Genomic DNA, 14683 nt, shown 5'->3' on the forward strand with positions numbered 1-14683 from the left:
CTCTCCTTTGGTTCGTGATAAAAAAACCACGCTGAAGAAACTCCTTGACCATGATGACCCGAGAGCGGTGATCAGGCAGGAGCGCACAGATCTGGTTGTAGTTCCAGGTCCTGTTCATCCGAACCCACTCTCTGCTCGAAGCCTTGGCTTTCTGGACCTCGGCCGCTCTCTCCTCGGGCGTGCGTTTCTTCATGCAGACTCTGGCCAGGTGAACAGCAAGGTTTTCCTTGGGTTTGTGGCACTGCAAGCAGTGGACAACGGTGCGATCAGCGGACCTTAAAAACAAAATTACATGATATAGAATCAATTATTTAAACTATGATCTGAAAGAATGAGACATAAGTAAAAAAAAAAGAAATAAAATACTCTTAAATATACAGCAAAACAGGGCATTGTCCTATTACCATTGAAATGGAGCTCAACAGAAAATACACAAAAACACAAACATTACCTCGTTTCAGCTTGTCCTTCCATTTCAGCAAAATCCAATTCAGATTGTCTCAGCAGATCAGCAGAGTAGATAGAATCCAGATGTCCTCAGCAGAATCCAGGAGTCCTCAGCAGATCAGCACAGAATGCTTCCCAGATAAACCTCCTGAGTGTCTCAAACCAGCCAATCAGATCGCAGTATTATACAATGGGTGTCTGCCTCTGCGCAGACCTGATAATGGGCCATCATGAGATAGCTGAGCCATCAGTGAGCCATCAGTGAGCCATCAATGAGCCATCAGTTTTACTGCCTGAGCTTGTGAAATGAAACTGATTAGTTCTAATGGTTTTTAAATGGGCAATCATATTTACTGCCAGGGATACTTAAGTGTTTGTTGGCTTAAGAGATGGAATTAATTTAAGTCCTGAGGGAAATAATCTTTTCCCCTCTCTGACCAGCAATAAGCAGAAACAAATTCGTACAGCCATTTTTAGTGCAGTCACTGTAAAGCTCAGAGGCCTAATTCGAGGCCTGTTTGACCCCTGCTCTCTCAGGCCGGGAAAAACATGAAACACCCTGATATTATTATTTAATATAAAACTAATCTAGGGGTATGTGTGCTTTCATACCCCAACACTTATTTGTCTTTACCATGTTCATAGAGGGAATGAGAGGTCGTCAGGTTAGCTGACCTCTTTGCCGTGGTGAAAATCTGGGAGCACTTTACCAGTTTTCAACTTGGATTATTTTATTAAAATGAACGCATCTCAGTCATTGTTTATGCTACAGACAAGTTTTGCACATCTATTGAAAGCTTGAGACCTGCACTTTAATGTGTTTGCATTGAATCTCTGTATCTTGTTCAGGGAGTTGATAATACAGACTAAAGTTGCGGCGGTCACCGCTGAACTCACCCCAGGCCTTTGTCGTTACTGTTTTGTGCTAAAACGTCTTTATTTAACTCAAATCTCAAGCTTTCTTTCTGCTTTTAGCATCAAATTAATCAGTGAGTTCGGAAAGATTAAGAGTTGAGAAAGATTATTTCCCTCAGGACTTAAATTAATTCCATCTCTTAAGCCAACAAACACTTAAGTATCCCTGGCAGTAAATATGATTGCCCATTTAAAAACCATTAGAACTAATCAGTTTCATTTCACAAGCTCAGGCAGTAAAACTGATGGCTCATTGATGGCTCACTGATGGCTCACTGATGGCTCAGCTATCTCATGATGGCCCATTATCAGGTCTGCGCAGAGGCAGACACCCATTGTATAATACTGCGATCTGATTGGCTGGTTTGAGACACTCAGGAGGTTTATCTGGGAAGCATTCTGCTAGAGAAATCACTTTTCTTCAAATGATTCTACTGTGCTGATCTGCTGAGGACTCCTGGATTCTGCTGAGGACATCTGGATTCTATCTACTCTGCTGATCTGCTGAGAACACTTGGATTCTATCTACTCTGCTGATCTGCTGAGACAATCTGAATTGGATTTTGCTGAAATGGAAGGACAAGCTGAGAAGAGGTAATGTTTGTGTTTTTGTGTATTTTCTGTTGAGCTCCATTTCAATGGTAATAGGACAATGCCCTGTTCTGCTGCATACTTAAGAGTTTAAGGTTTAAGTTTTTATCTCTTTTTTAAGTTTTGCTGGTCAAGGGTCACATTAGGCCTCTGTTTTAAGAATTCACTGTCTTCATTCATTTGATTTGTAAGTTTTGGTGTGTCTGCTTTGTCTCACAGACAGAAATCCGACCGTCGCATCATTCACTGCTTGCTGTGTGGGAAACCACAGGAGATGCTGTCGACGCATCTGAGCAGGGTGTGTATGAAAAAGAACACACCCGAAGAACGGATGGAGGAAACAAATAGGGCAAAGGAGTCTGCCAAGGCGTGGACACGGCAAGCCAGGAACTGGGACTACAAGGAGATGGTGAAACGTTACCCCCACAGACCATCCAGACTGGCTCTTCTGAAAGAGCTTTGCCAAAGAGACTTTTTTGTGGCTAATGCTCCTGAACAGGCAGACTTGGACTCAGAAGAGGCGTCCACCAGCACGGCGGGTGAACCTTCTGGAGCAGCCGGTGGCCAGTCTGAAGCAGCCGTTGTCAGCTCCCTGACACGGTATGTAATTATCTGTAATATAATTATGTTATAAATCTGTTATAATAATAATGTTTCTCAACGCTCATCCATCAGTTCGTTAGTTTGTAACCTCCAAACCTTTTTGATATTGCAGCTCCTCTTCTTACGACTCTGGCGACGAGGGCACCCAGGCAGTGAAGAGAAGGCGGGTGGAAGAAGACGTTGGCAGCCCAGCCCCGGACTTTAATGCTTTCCTGCAGGCCTTCCCTGTGGGAATCACTGGCAAACCACCCAACAAGACCCAGAGAGAAAAAGCTGGGTTCCCCGGCGACAGAGTCTTTTATGATAAGTGGAGGGCTCTGCAGTACAGCCTTCGGGAGCAACATCTTTTGTGTAAGTGTATATACTTCCTTATGATCCAATGATTAGATTTGCTCCAACAGAAACACTTAGAACTAGTATGTGAACCTGAATTTTAATTCAAATGTGCTCTCTTTGACAGCAAAATTCTCAAGACGTACCCCAACTGCAGCGATGGTGGCCAAAGTCATAGATGCAGAGGGCTGGACGGCCAATCATCCTCGTCCAGAGGACATCATGGCGAAGTGGAGGCCGCTCAGCAGAGCACAGGCGGAGAGTGACCCGGGCATCATCAAGAGGGTGACCAGGCAGAAATGGTCGGGTCTGGCTGTGAAGGCCTTTGGGGAGCAGAAAGGTATGTACAACTGTCTTATGAGCTCAGTAAAATCCATAAATAAAATGAATATAATAACATCATGAACAGCACATTAATGACTCCCTCTTTTTGACCACAGGCGTTGTTGCAACCAAGGCCTTCGGGAAGGGCTCCATCCTGTGTGATTTCCACGGAAAGGTGATCACAGGTGCTGAGGGCAGGGAGATGGCAGAGACGCAGGACCAGCTGGGCAACCTGTTTTTCTTCAAACATGGCCCTGACGAAATCTGCATTGATGCGGAGACTTTCCCCTGTGAGTGCCACCCGTCTCTGGAAACCATCGGGAGATGGATTACACATTCAAAGAAGAAGTGCAACGTGCAGCCATGCCACTGCATAGTGAAGCTTCAGGGGGGAGACAGGCACGTCCTGCTCTTTCAGGCCACCACGGACATTAAGAAAGATGATAAGATCTGCTTCGACCATGGCATCAAGAAGAGGACTTTTCGTGGGGAGATAGAGGAGCTGGAGTGGCTGAACATTTGATTCTTTACAATTTGTGTCACATTTTATGACACAAGACTATGAACTATCAATGTTTTGTTTTTCAACTGTGAGCTTGCGAATGAACTATAAATGTTTGGACAAAATTGGGAGCTTGCGTATGGACTATCAATGTTTGGACAAAATTGGGAGCTTGCGTATGGACTTGATGTTCATGTAAAAGGAGCCTCAATAGCGTCTAAACATTGTAGTTTCATGTAAAAGGAGCCTCAGTAGCGTCTAAACGTTGTAGTTTCATGTAAAAGGAGCCTCAGTGTGACCAATGAAATAATTGAGTTTGATCTACGTCCTGGAGCTGGAGTGGTTGGATCTCTGACAACCCGGACAGACTCTATTTTTTCAGACTGTGATTTTGCCGGACGTCTGCTTGCCTCTCACAGACCATGTGTGACAAATTTAAATGGAGCCTCATTGTGAACTGACAACACAGACAGACTGTATTGTAAGTAGAGTAAAGTACTTATTGTAAGTGTATTGTAAATACTTTGAACAGTATTGTACATGAATTTATGCTCACTGTACATTAGTAAAATAACCTCTCTGTTTTTGGTTTACCACAGCAGGATTTTGAAGAGGGCACCACGCACTCTACCCGGGCATCCCAGGACAGTGTCTCCTTCCATCGTCGGCTCCTCAGAGCTCCTTGAGGGATGCTGAGAGCGAGCCGGAACCTGAGAACAATTTCCATAAAGTTACGCATCTCTTTAACCATTCATTCACATATTGCTCACCTTTTATACTACTGCTGAATCAGATCAAATGCATTAATATTATGAACATCAGCTATGCTAATTATTTCCCATCTGCCTTTCTGCTGTTATCTCGGGACAAGCGGGGTTCGTCAGGTCCAGCTTGTATCCAGCGTGTCACGGAGACTTCAGATGCCCCAACGCCTGTGATTTGATGACCAAACGCCCGTGAAGAGACGACTCGACCCCTGTGAAGAGGCGACTCAACATCGGTGATGTGTTTTCCCATAAACTAATACATGATTAACTAACTGTATTTTTCTATGGACAATTCAGAATTGCACTATTGTGTAAAGAACTATACGAATAAGAATTAGAATTAAAGCTGCTATGCATATTTCTTTTCTGTTTTAAAAACATAATTTCCCTTAATCTGAATTCAATCATTCTTTTAACAGTGGGAGCCTTACGGGAGTGTTCACGGGGCCTGCATCTTCTTCCACACATTCTCAGATGCCCAGGAAGGGATTTCTAAAAATTAGAATACAGTGATCTCTATTCAAAACAACTGAATAAACTCTAATCCCTAACTGTAAAACTGTGTGACGTGTTTTTGAGCATGTGATGAGGCTGTGCATTTATATATAATGGTGTCAAGTTTATAAAATGTGTGAACAACATGCAGTGTACATATTCTTTTGGAGTGCTCTTTTATATTGTTAATAAAAAATAATTTTCACAAACCTATTGTTGCATTATGATTGTTTGTTGATTATGCTGTAGCTTATGGTTTTCGATTTAAATAATCTCCTGTTAAAAATCTTTTATTAGTATAAGTATTGTCTGTGACCCTACATTCACCAAATGTTAGAGTGACTGAGATAAAATAGGACTAAAATAACTTTAACTTGTCATTTGATTTTGATTTTTCTACAGTATTTTACAGACAGCTGTCAAACTCTGTTGCAATTGTGTAAACTTTTCGTTTGATTTTTATTTCTCTACAGTATTGTGCCAACAATGAAGAGATGGAGGACTTATAATTTATTTTAAATAAATATCATTATGATCTACTCTTCTCATTTTTTAAAATATATTTCCAAATCTGTCGAGGTTTTGCAGAGATATTTGCGTGTTATTTGTGTGTCTTGTAACATTGAGGGTGCAGCCATGTTTGTTTAGATGCAAAGCCCTCTGGGATGTGACGTCTTAGCTTGTATTGTGATCAAATCAAACAATTGTTCAAAGCAAACTGTATTTTATTAAAATTACAATAAAGCAAGTGTAACCCGGGTTAAAAATGCATAAAGTTATAAGTGATGTTAGTTGTAGGTCTATCATCTGGTAATTAGAGCATAAAAGTTGTGTGATTTTAAAAAAGGTTGAAAAACATGCAAAAAGAAAAGTTATAATAAAAATGTTAAAATCAGTTTTAAAATTATGTTTATTGTTTTAGTCAAGAGATAATGTATTTCTGAAAACTGTCTAAACCAGCATTTATGGGGTTAAGAGCAGGTGGGTGGAGTGAGCGCGACGTTGGAAGAGAGAGGAAAAAGTTCGAGAGAGTGAAGCACACGAGTGAGCGTGACTCAGAGATGTTCGGAGTTAATTTTGTGAATCAGTAGTGTACAAGCCAGTGTATAACTCGTATTTGATGATTGTTTGCACAACAACCAGTGAGTAGAGTGACAAGTTGTACATTGTGAAGCGGGATGAATTTCTACACGAAGTTCAGAGACTGTTTACTTTTGTGCTACTGCTAGTGCTAATGAAAGTCTGTTCATTACAAGTGAAGGACATTTTCTAGTTAAAGTTTGAGTCCCTCCGTTGAACATTTCGAGGGGTTTATCTGCTGTGTTCGACCTGAAGACAAGGAAGATACTCAGCCGGAGTTTGGAGCATTTGGGATTTCTCTCGTGATCTCGTGAGTTTGCTGGAGACGTGGAAGAGAAAAGATAAACCAACGGAGTTCGTTTGGAAATGCTAATGTGATGCTGAGCCTGTTCGAGTGATTACTGGGGTGAAGACGGGACAGAAACATTAACTCGAGGTAGCCTATCTTTCTTTTATTTTGTTTGCTCACTGACGAGTGAAGCGGCCATTGAGTTTTGGGCCACAACGAACACAAGCACCACATCAGGCCTGCTACGGTATTTTATTTAATAATCATTTGGTTGCCGGCTTTAGATTTCATTAAGGTGTTGTGGGCCCACAAAATATATTGATTTAAGTTACTTTGTTGTATTTGAGTTTTGCTGAATTAATGCATTTGCAGGTTATTGGGGTTTAACTTGTACTGTGCATTTATAAATTATAGTACTAACTATATTTCCCTTTACGAAAGAGGGATATTTTGTGTTGAAGGTTTAAAACAAACGACAATCTTATTTTATTTAATTTCTTATTTTGTTTGGATATAATTGTTTTTTGAGTAAATAATTGAGATATATTTTTCTAAAACCTTGTGGTGTGTTATTTTAATTCCTATCTGCAAAGAGGTTATCTTTTTATTTTGAGAGAGACATACAGACACCTTTGGTTAAAAAGCTTTATTAAAAACTCAACTTAAAAAAGGTAAATTCATAGATAGGTTTAAAATAGTTCAAGTGAGTATTTTAACAGAGAGATCCAAGATAATATTTAAAACTGAGTTAATCAGGGTTAACATACATTTGAAACATTAAAAGAACCCAAAAGCCCTACCCTTATCCGTATATATACTGAGGGGAGCGCTACATAAAATGGAGGCACCGCTGGGATAGTCTTGGATTTTTCAGTAAATAAAAAAACAAAATCAGCAAGCAAAAGTTAAAGTGACTAGCTAGAGTTAGTAAGCTAATTTTCAAACAGTTAACATGGAAAAAACCGAACTAGTGTCAGAGCTAAAACGCTGGTGCCGTGGTGAGGGTTTGGATGAGACGCATGCACTTATGACCATCGTCCCTGAAGATGTAGAGATCAGTGAAGTGGAAGGAGCACTGGAAACTATTAAGTCTTTAGGACGGGTGCGTGTCCGTGGAAGAAACTTCAGTGCAAGACTAAATCGACGGATGGTTTTGTGTGAGAGTAAAGAGACTGTGAAAGAGGAGAGTGTTCCTACTGAAGTTGTGCCTATTGATGGTGGAGAGGCGTGGCCGGTTATCATCCTAGGAGGGGCACAGGCAGCTGCTGAAGAGTTTAATACTAAACTAAAAGGGTTGCTGCAGGCTGAAGGAAAAACCCTGGAGGACCTCAAATCATTATTTCCCAGTACACCCCAGCCCACTAGCTCCACTGAATCCATCCTTCGTGCTGTCGGAGATTTTTTGGAAAAGACAACCAAACCAGCTGATGGTGGGAGTTATGGTCGACTACGCATGTTCTCGGGAGCCATACCAACGCCGCCAGGTGAGGAACCATTTGATCATTGGCTTGAGCAAGCATTGCTTATGGTTGAGGAGACTGAATGCTCTGATAGAGAAAAAAGACGCAGAATTATTGGAAGTTTAAAGGGGCCCGCACTAGAAATTGTCAAATCAGTGCGACACGCCAATCCTGATGCCAGCCCAAAAGAATGCTTGGATGCTCTGGAAAGTGCTTTTGGAAGTGCTGAGTCCGGTGATGATCTCTACTTTGCTTTCCGAATGATGCAACAGCAAAAAGGAGAGAAACTATCGGATTTCCTTCGGCGACTAGAGAGGTCTCTAGCTAAGGTGATTCAGAGAGGTGGTCTCCCTGCTAGCAGCAAGGATCAAACCCGACTGGAGCAACTGCTGAGGGGTGCTATCGCCTCAGACCTGATGCTGATTCAGCTGCGCTTGAGAGAAAGGAAGGCTGTCCCCCCAAGTTTTCTACAGCTGTTGACAGAGATTCGTGCTGAAGAAGAGTACGAAACTTCTAGAAAGAAGCTCAGTGCCTCAGTACGTCAAGTACAAGCTAATACAGAAGTTGATACAAGGCAAGCTGAGATCCAGAACTTAAAAGCTGAAATAAAAGAGCTAAAATCAATGGTTGCATCAGTAGTGACCAAATCCACTCCTGTTAAAGATGATTACATGGAGGTCAAAACCCTTAGTGCACCGCCTGGCTCTGAGAACCGGCAAGATGCCGAGTTGGCTGCTTTGAAAAAACAACTGAAACGATTAAAACAGAAAACTAGCATCAAGATGCCTGGACAAGATACTGCAGTTGCTGTCTCAACCATGGAAGCTTCTAAACCGGTCCCCAACTCCCCCAAAGGAGCACCCAAAAAGCCAGAAGAGAATTTCTGCTATAGGTGTGGTGAGAGCGGACATTTTGCCACAAAGTGCCGAAACCCTGAGAATCAAGCGAAGGTTATCAGAAAGCTAATTCATGCTTTGAAGGTGACCAAAGACAGACAGCAGTCTGGAGATGCCACCACCAATGAAGTTAACTGCTTGGTCAAGAAAAGTGCTGTTACCTCATCAGAGTCGGCTAACATCCCTGAAGGCTTGATTGGTCCACCCAGCATAGTACCTGTAAAAGTAAATGGACATTGCTGTGATGCCTTGTTTGATAGTGGCTCTCAGGTCACCATTATCTTTGAGTCTTGGTACCAAACTTACCTGTCCGATGTTCCAATACGCCCCGTGTCTGGCTTAGCCCTGTGGGGACTAAGTGAATCTGAGATCAGTTATCCATACCGTGGGTATGTAGTGGTCGACATTGACTATCCAGCAAAGGTTGCAGGTGCAGACCAGACAGTGACAGTTCTCGCTCTTATCTGCCCCCAGCCTCGAACTGCAGACCAGACTCCTATTATTGTGGGGACCAATGCCAGCCACATCCGACGTCTTGTACAGCAGTGTAAGAATAATGGCATTGACATCACCCAGACATTAGGGATACAAGCCTGTTACAGTGACAACGAGCTAACTGTTTCTGGGATGGCCACTGCCCTGGAAGAGGAGGGTGATATTGGCTGTGTGTTATGGAAAGGCCCTGGCCCACTGACTCTGCCCCCTGGTGGTGACTGTACGGCAGTCTGCAAAGTCGAGTACAAGCTCCAAGTTGACAAAGAAATCCTGATGGTGGACTCGTCGCCTGTAGCTCCACTCCCAGCGGGAGTACTATTGCAGCCCACGGTGGTGCCCAGCGACGAGGTGAACATAAACCATTTCAGAATATTGGTCCAGAATGAGTCCTTGACAGAGACAGTTATACCGGTAGGAACAGTTATCGGGCATATGTATCTGACGGAAGCAGTCACTCCTCTCTCTCCATCGAAGACCACTGACACTGAGTTCGACATGAATCTGATCAATTTCGGAGACTCACCTGTCTCGGAGGAGTGGAAAGAGAGACTCCGTCAAAAGCTATCCACAAGGTCTCAGGTGTTCTCTTTACAAGAATGGGATGTTGGATTGGCAAAAGGAGTGAAGCACACCATCCGGATGTCAGATCCACGGCCGTTTAGGGAGCGCTCTCGTCGCCTGGCTCCAGCTGACCTGGAAGATGTGAGGAAGCACCTCCAAGAACTGTTGCGTGCAGGGATCATCAAGGAGTCTCGTAGTCCCTATGCATCCCCCATAGTGATTGTTCGCAAGAAGAATGGAGCTGTGAGAATGTGTATCGACTACCGATTATTAAACAGCCGGACAATCCCAGATCAGTACACCACACCTTGTATTGATGAGGTGTTGGATTCCATGACAGGAAGCAAGTGGTTCTCCGTTCTTGATCTGAGAAGCGGTTATTACCAAATCGCCATGGCCGAGGAAGATAAGGAAAAGACGGCATTCATCTGTCCACTGGGGTTCTTCCAGTTCGAGAGGATGCCGCAGGGGATAACTGGAGCCCCAGCCACTTTCCAAAGATTGATGGAGAAGGCTGTGGGTGACATGAATCTGCTCGAAGTCCTTGTCTACCTCGATGACTTGATTGTATTTGGCCGAACTTTAGAAGAGCACGAAGAGAGACTCCTTAAAGTCCTTGATCGTCTGGCCGAGGTTGGATTGAAAATCTCATTCGACAAATGTCAATTCTGTCTCCCAAAGGTAAAATACCTTGGACATATTGTGTCAGCCAATGGAGTATCACCTGACCCAGCCAAGATAGAGGCAGTTACAAGTTGGCCACAGCCTACGCACCTGAAGGCTCTTCAATCCTTTTTGGGATTCTGCGGATATTATCGGCGTTTCATCGCCAATTATGCAGCCATAGTCAGGCCATTGTCTGAGCTCACAAAAGGCTATGCTCCAACCCAACGGGGAAAGAAACCTGAGCAAGACAACACAAAGACCTACATCAAAGAGTCCGAGCCTTTTGGTGAGAGATGGGACCAGTCCTGCACCGAGGCTTTCCACAAGATTATCCACTGCCTTACTCATGCACCTGTGTTGGCCTTTGCGGATCCCAACAAACCATACGTCCTGCATGTGGATGCCAGTTTGAGAGGGCTGGGTGCCGTCCTATATCAGGAACACAGGGAGGGTCTGAGACCAGTCGCCTTTGCCAGCAGGAAGTTAAAGACATCTGAAAGAAATTACCCCGTTCACCAGTTGGAGTTTCTAGCCCTTAAGTGGGCAGTTGTGGATAAATTCCATGATTATTTGTATGGGGTCAGATTTACAGTACTTACCGACAATAACCAGCTTACATACGTGTTATCGACCGCCAAGCTCAGTGCTGTGGGACACAGATGGCTCTCTGCCTTATCCACCTATGACTTCGATGTCAAGTACCGACCAGGCAGACACAATATAGACGCTGACCTGCTCTCAAGGAAAATGCCTGATGAGAGTTCAGAGGAATGGGAGACCATACCACAGTCTGGTGTGAGATCTATCTGCAAACGAATCTGCATCCCTGGTCCAGCGGGCAGTCCACCGAGGTACATAGATCAGTTGGGAGCTTCGCCTGATTGTGTGCCTGATATATATGCATTTCCAACTCACCTGGAGCTAAAATCACTGGGGCAGATGTCAAAGCAGGAGCTGATTGAAGCTCAGGAGAATGATGCAGCCATCCGATCTGCCATACAAGCTGTTAAACATGGCAAATGGCTGGAAGAGAATGGATCCGGTTCAGAGCATTTTCGTCTCAAAAAAGAGATGGGGAAACTGATGATGAAAGATGGGCTACTCCATCGTTTAAGCAAGCGGCTTTCCGGAGAAGAACTCACTCAACTTGTCTTGCCAAGTGCGTTCAGAGAAGTGGTGTTGAAGGCCACCCATGATGATCTTGGACACCTTGGTATTGAAAGAACCACAGACTTGTTGAGGAGCAGGTTCTTTTGGCCGAAACTGGCATGTGATGTTGAGCAGTACATAAAGAACTGTGGAGAATGTGTCACTCGGAAGACCCCCTGTCATAGGGTGGCGCCTTTACATCACATTTCAAGCAATGGACCACTGGATCTGGTATGCATCGATTTTCTGTCCATGGAGCCTGATTCTGCAGGTATCAGCAATGTACTGGTGGTCACGGATCATTTCACCCGTTACGCTCAGGCTTTCCCATCCCGAAATCAGAAAGCGCAGACGGTGGCAAAGATCCTGGTCGACAAGTATTTCCTCCATTATGGTTTGCCAGCTAGAATCCATTCAGATCAGGGAAGAGACTTTGAGAGTCAGTTAATCAAAGAGCTCTTGAAGATGATGGGGATTCGGAAATCACGGACCACTCCTTACCACCCGCAGGGAGATCCACAGCCTGAAAGATTTAACCGAACTCTTCTTTCAATGCTGGGAACCCTGGGCTGTGAGAGGAAACGGCAATGGAGCAAACATATTGGCTACTTGGTTCACGCCTACAACAGTACCAAATGTGATGCTACGGGGTATTCACCCTATTTCTTAATGTTTGGCAGAGAAGCAAGGCTTCCAATAGACTTGTGCTTTGGAACCTCTCCTGATGGCAAAGCTGATGTTGCCCATTCACGCTATGTAGCCAAGCTAAAAGGAGACTTGGAAAGAGCTTACAAGCTTGCTTCTGACGCGGCTTTCAAGACACATCAGAGGAACAAGAGGTCCTATGATAAAAGAGTGGGATTCCAGACACTGGATATTGGCGACAGAGTGTTGCTAAGGAACTTGGGACTGAAAGGGAAACATAAGTTGGAGAGTCGTTGGAGTCCTATCCCTTACGTGGTACTGGGAAAAATGCCCAATCTTCCAGTATACAGAGTGAAGCAGGAGGACGGAGGAGGAGTCAAAACTCTACATCGTGATCATCTTTTGCCGATTGGACAGTTAGTGAGAGTGCCAACGGTGGAGACTGAGGACAAGTCACCTGTCAAGACAAGATCAAGAACAAAAGCTGAGACACAAAAGAGGTCAAAGAAAGTCTTACCTGAAGTGCAGGAGGCTCTTCAAGAGTTGCAGTTCACAGATTCTTCTTCAGATGTGGAGTATTATGGACCTGTAAAACCTTACAGCACTTATCTGAAGGAACTCCTGACAAAAGAAAGAGATACTGCTGGACAATCAAATCTCATACAAGATGATAGTGATTCTTCCCAACAGTCAGATGGAAATCCTGCTGAGGATAGTTTGTCAGAGGGAAACAGTTCGGAAGATGAACCAGACAGTATGAGAGAAGAGGATGGAGATCAAGATTCAGTTCCTCAAGAAGAAAGTGATCCGGGGACTGATAACCCTTACCACGATGAGCACCCAGAGACAGTCACTAAAACAAAAGTGATTAGCAAACCTGAAAACCGTCCAAAAAGAATAGTGAAACCAGTTATCAAGTTAACTTATGATGAGCCTGGTAAGGCAAAAGATCAGCCTCTCACTATTGTGCACAGAGGTGTTATCATTAAGATTGGCAAGAGTTAATTTAAACTGGTCATGCACCTTTTCCTCTAATACATTTGAAAAAAAAATGTAGAGTTCATTATGTTTGATGAGGACATCAAAGACTTTTAGAAGGGGGAGGGTGTAACCCGGGTTAAAAATGCATAAAGTTATAAGTGATGTTAGTTGTAGGTCTATCATCTGGTAATTAGAGCATAAAAGTTGTGTGATTTTAAAAAAGGTTGAAAAACATGCAAAAAGAAAAGTTATAATAAAAATGTTAAAAGCAGTTTTAAAATTATGTTTATTGTTTTAGTCAAGAGATAATGTATTTCTGAAAACTGTCTAAACCAGCATTTATGGGGTTAAGAGCAGGTGGGTGGAGTGAGCGCGACGTTGGAAGAGAGAGGAAAAAGTTCGAGAGAGTGAAGCACACGAGTGAGCGTGACTCAGAGATGTTCGGAGTTAATTTTGTGAATCAGTAGTGTACAAGCCAGTGTATAACTCGTATTTGATGATTGTTTGCACAACAACCAGTGAGTAGAGTGACAAGTTGTACATTGTGAAGCGGGATGAATTTCTACACGAAGTTCAGAGACTGTTTACTTTTGTGCTACTGCTAGTGCTAATGTAAGTCTGTTCATTACAAGTGAAGGACATTTTCTAGTTAAAGTTTGAGTCCCTCCGTTGAACATTTCGAGGGGTTTATCTGCTGTGTTCGACCTGAAGACAAGGAAGATACTCAGCCGGAGTTTGGAGCATTTGGGATTTCTCTCGTGATCTCGTGAGTTTGCTGGAGACGTGGAAGAGAAAAGATAAACCAACGGAGTTCGTTTGGAAATGCTAATGTGATGCTGAGCCTGTTCGAGTGATTACTGGGGTGAAGACGGGACAGAAACATTAACTCGAGGTAGCCTATCTTTCTTTTATTTTGTTTGCTCACTGACGAGTGAAGCGGCCATTGAGTTTTGGGCCACAACGAACACAAGCACCACATCAGGCCTGCTACGGTATTTTATTTAATAATCATTTGGTTGCCGGCTTTAGATTTCATTAAGGTGTTGTGGGCCCACAAAATATATTGATTTAAGTTACTTTGTTGTATTTGAGTTTTGCTGAATTAATGCATTTGCAGGTTATTGGGGTTTAACTTGTACTGTGCATTTATAAATTATAGTACTAACTATATTTCCCTTTACGAAAGAGGGATATTTTGTGTTGAAGGTTTAAAACAAACGACAATCTTATTTTATTTAATTTCTTATTTTGTTTGGATATAATTGTTTTTTGAGTAAATAATTGAGATATATTTTTCTAAAACCTTGTGGTGTGTTATTTTAATTCCTATCTGCAAAGAGGTTATCTTTTTATTTTGAGAGAGACATACAGACACCTTTGGTTAAAAAGCTTTATTAAAAACTCAACTTAAAAAAGGTAAATTCATAGATAGGTTTAAAATAGTTCAAGTGAGTATTTTAACAGAGAGATCCAAGATAATATTT

At 42.9% G+C, this 14683-nt stretch overlaps 1 protein-coding gene across 1 annotated transcript; it reads left to right on the plus strand.

Moving 5' to 3' along the window:
* The first annotated feature begins 1933 nt into the window (after nucleotides 1-1933).
* On the plus strand, nucleotides 1934-4185 carry LOC120479192 (uncharacterized). Its single transcript, XM_089119875.1, has 5 exons — nucleotides 1934-1956; nucleotides 2173-2553; nucleotides 2669-2907; nucleotides 3017-3229; nucleotides 3330-4185. The coding sequence occupies exons 1-5, from the start codon at nucleotides 1934-1936 to the stop codon at nucleotides 3734-3736; spliced, it is 1263 nt and encodes a 420-aa protein (XP_088976001.1). The 3' UTR covers nucleotides 3737-4185.
* Nucleotides 4186-14683: the final 10498 nt, after the last annotated feature.

The sequence above is a fragment of the Pimephales promelas genome, chromosome 2 (assembly GCF_988280905.1).
Source record: "Pimephales promelas chromosome 2, fPimPro1.hap1.1, whole genome shotgun sequence".
NCBI classification, from domain to species: domain Eukaryota; kingdom Metazoa; phylum Chordata; class Actinopteri; order Cypriniformes; family Leuciscidae; genus Pimephales; species Pimephales promelas.

Bases quoted from the DNA above. Each gene is read 5' to 3' on its own strand.
- LOC120479192 (XM_089119875.1), top strand. From the start codon at position 1,934: ATGGAAGGACAAGCTGAGAAGAG. The intron at 1,957-2,172 runs GTAATGTTTGTG...TTTGTCTCACAG, and splicing joins GAAGGACAAGCTGAGAAGAG to ACAGAAATCCGACCGTCGCA. The intron at 2,554-2,668 runs GTATGTAATTAT...TTGATATTGCAG, and splicing joins GTTGTCAGCTCCCTGACACG to CTCCTCTTCTTACGACTCTG.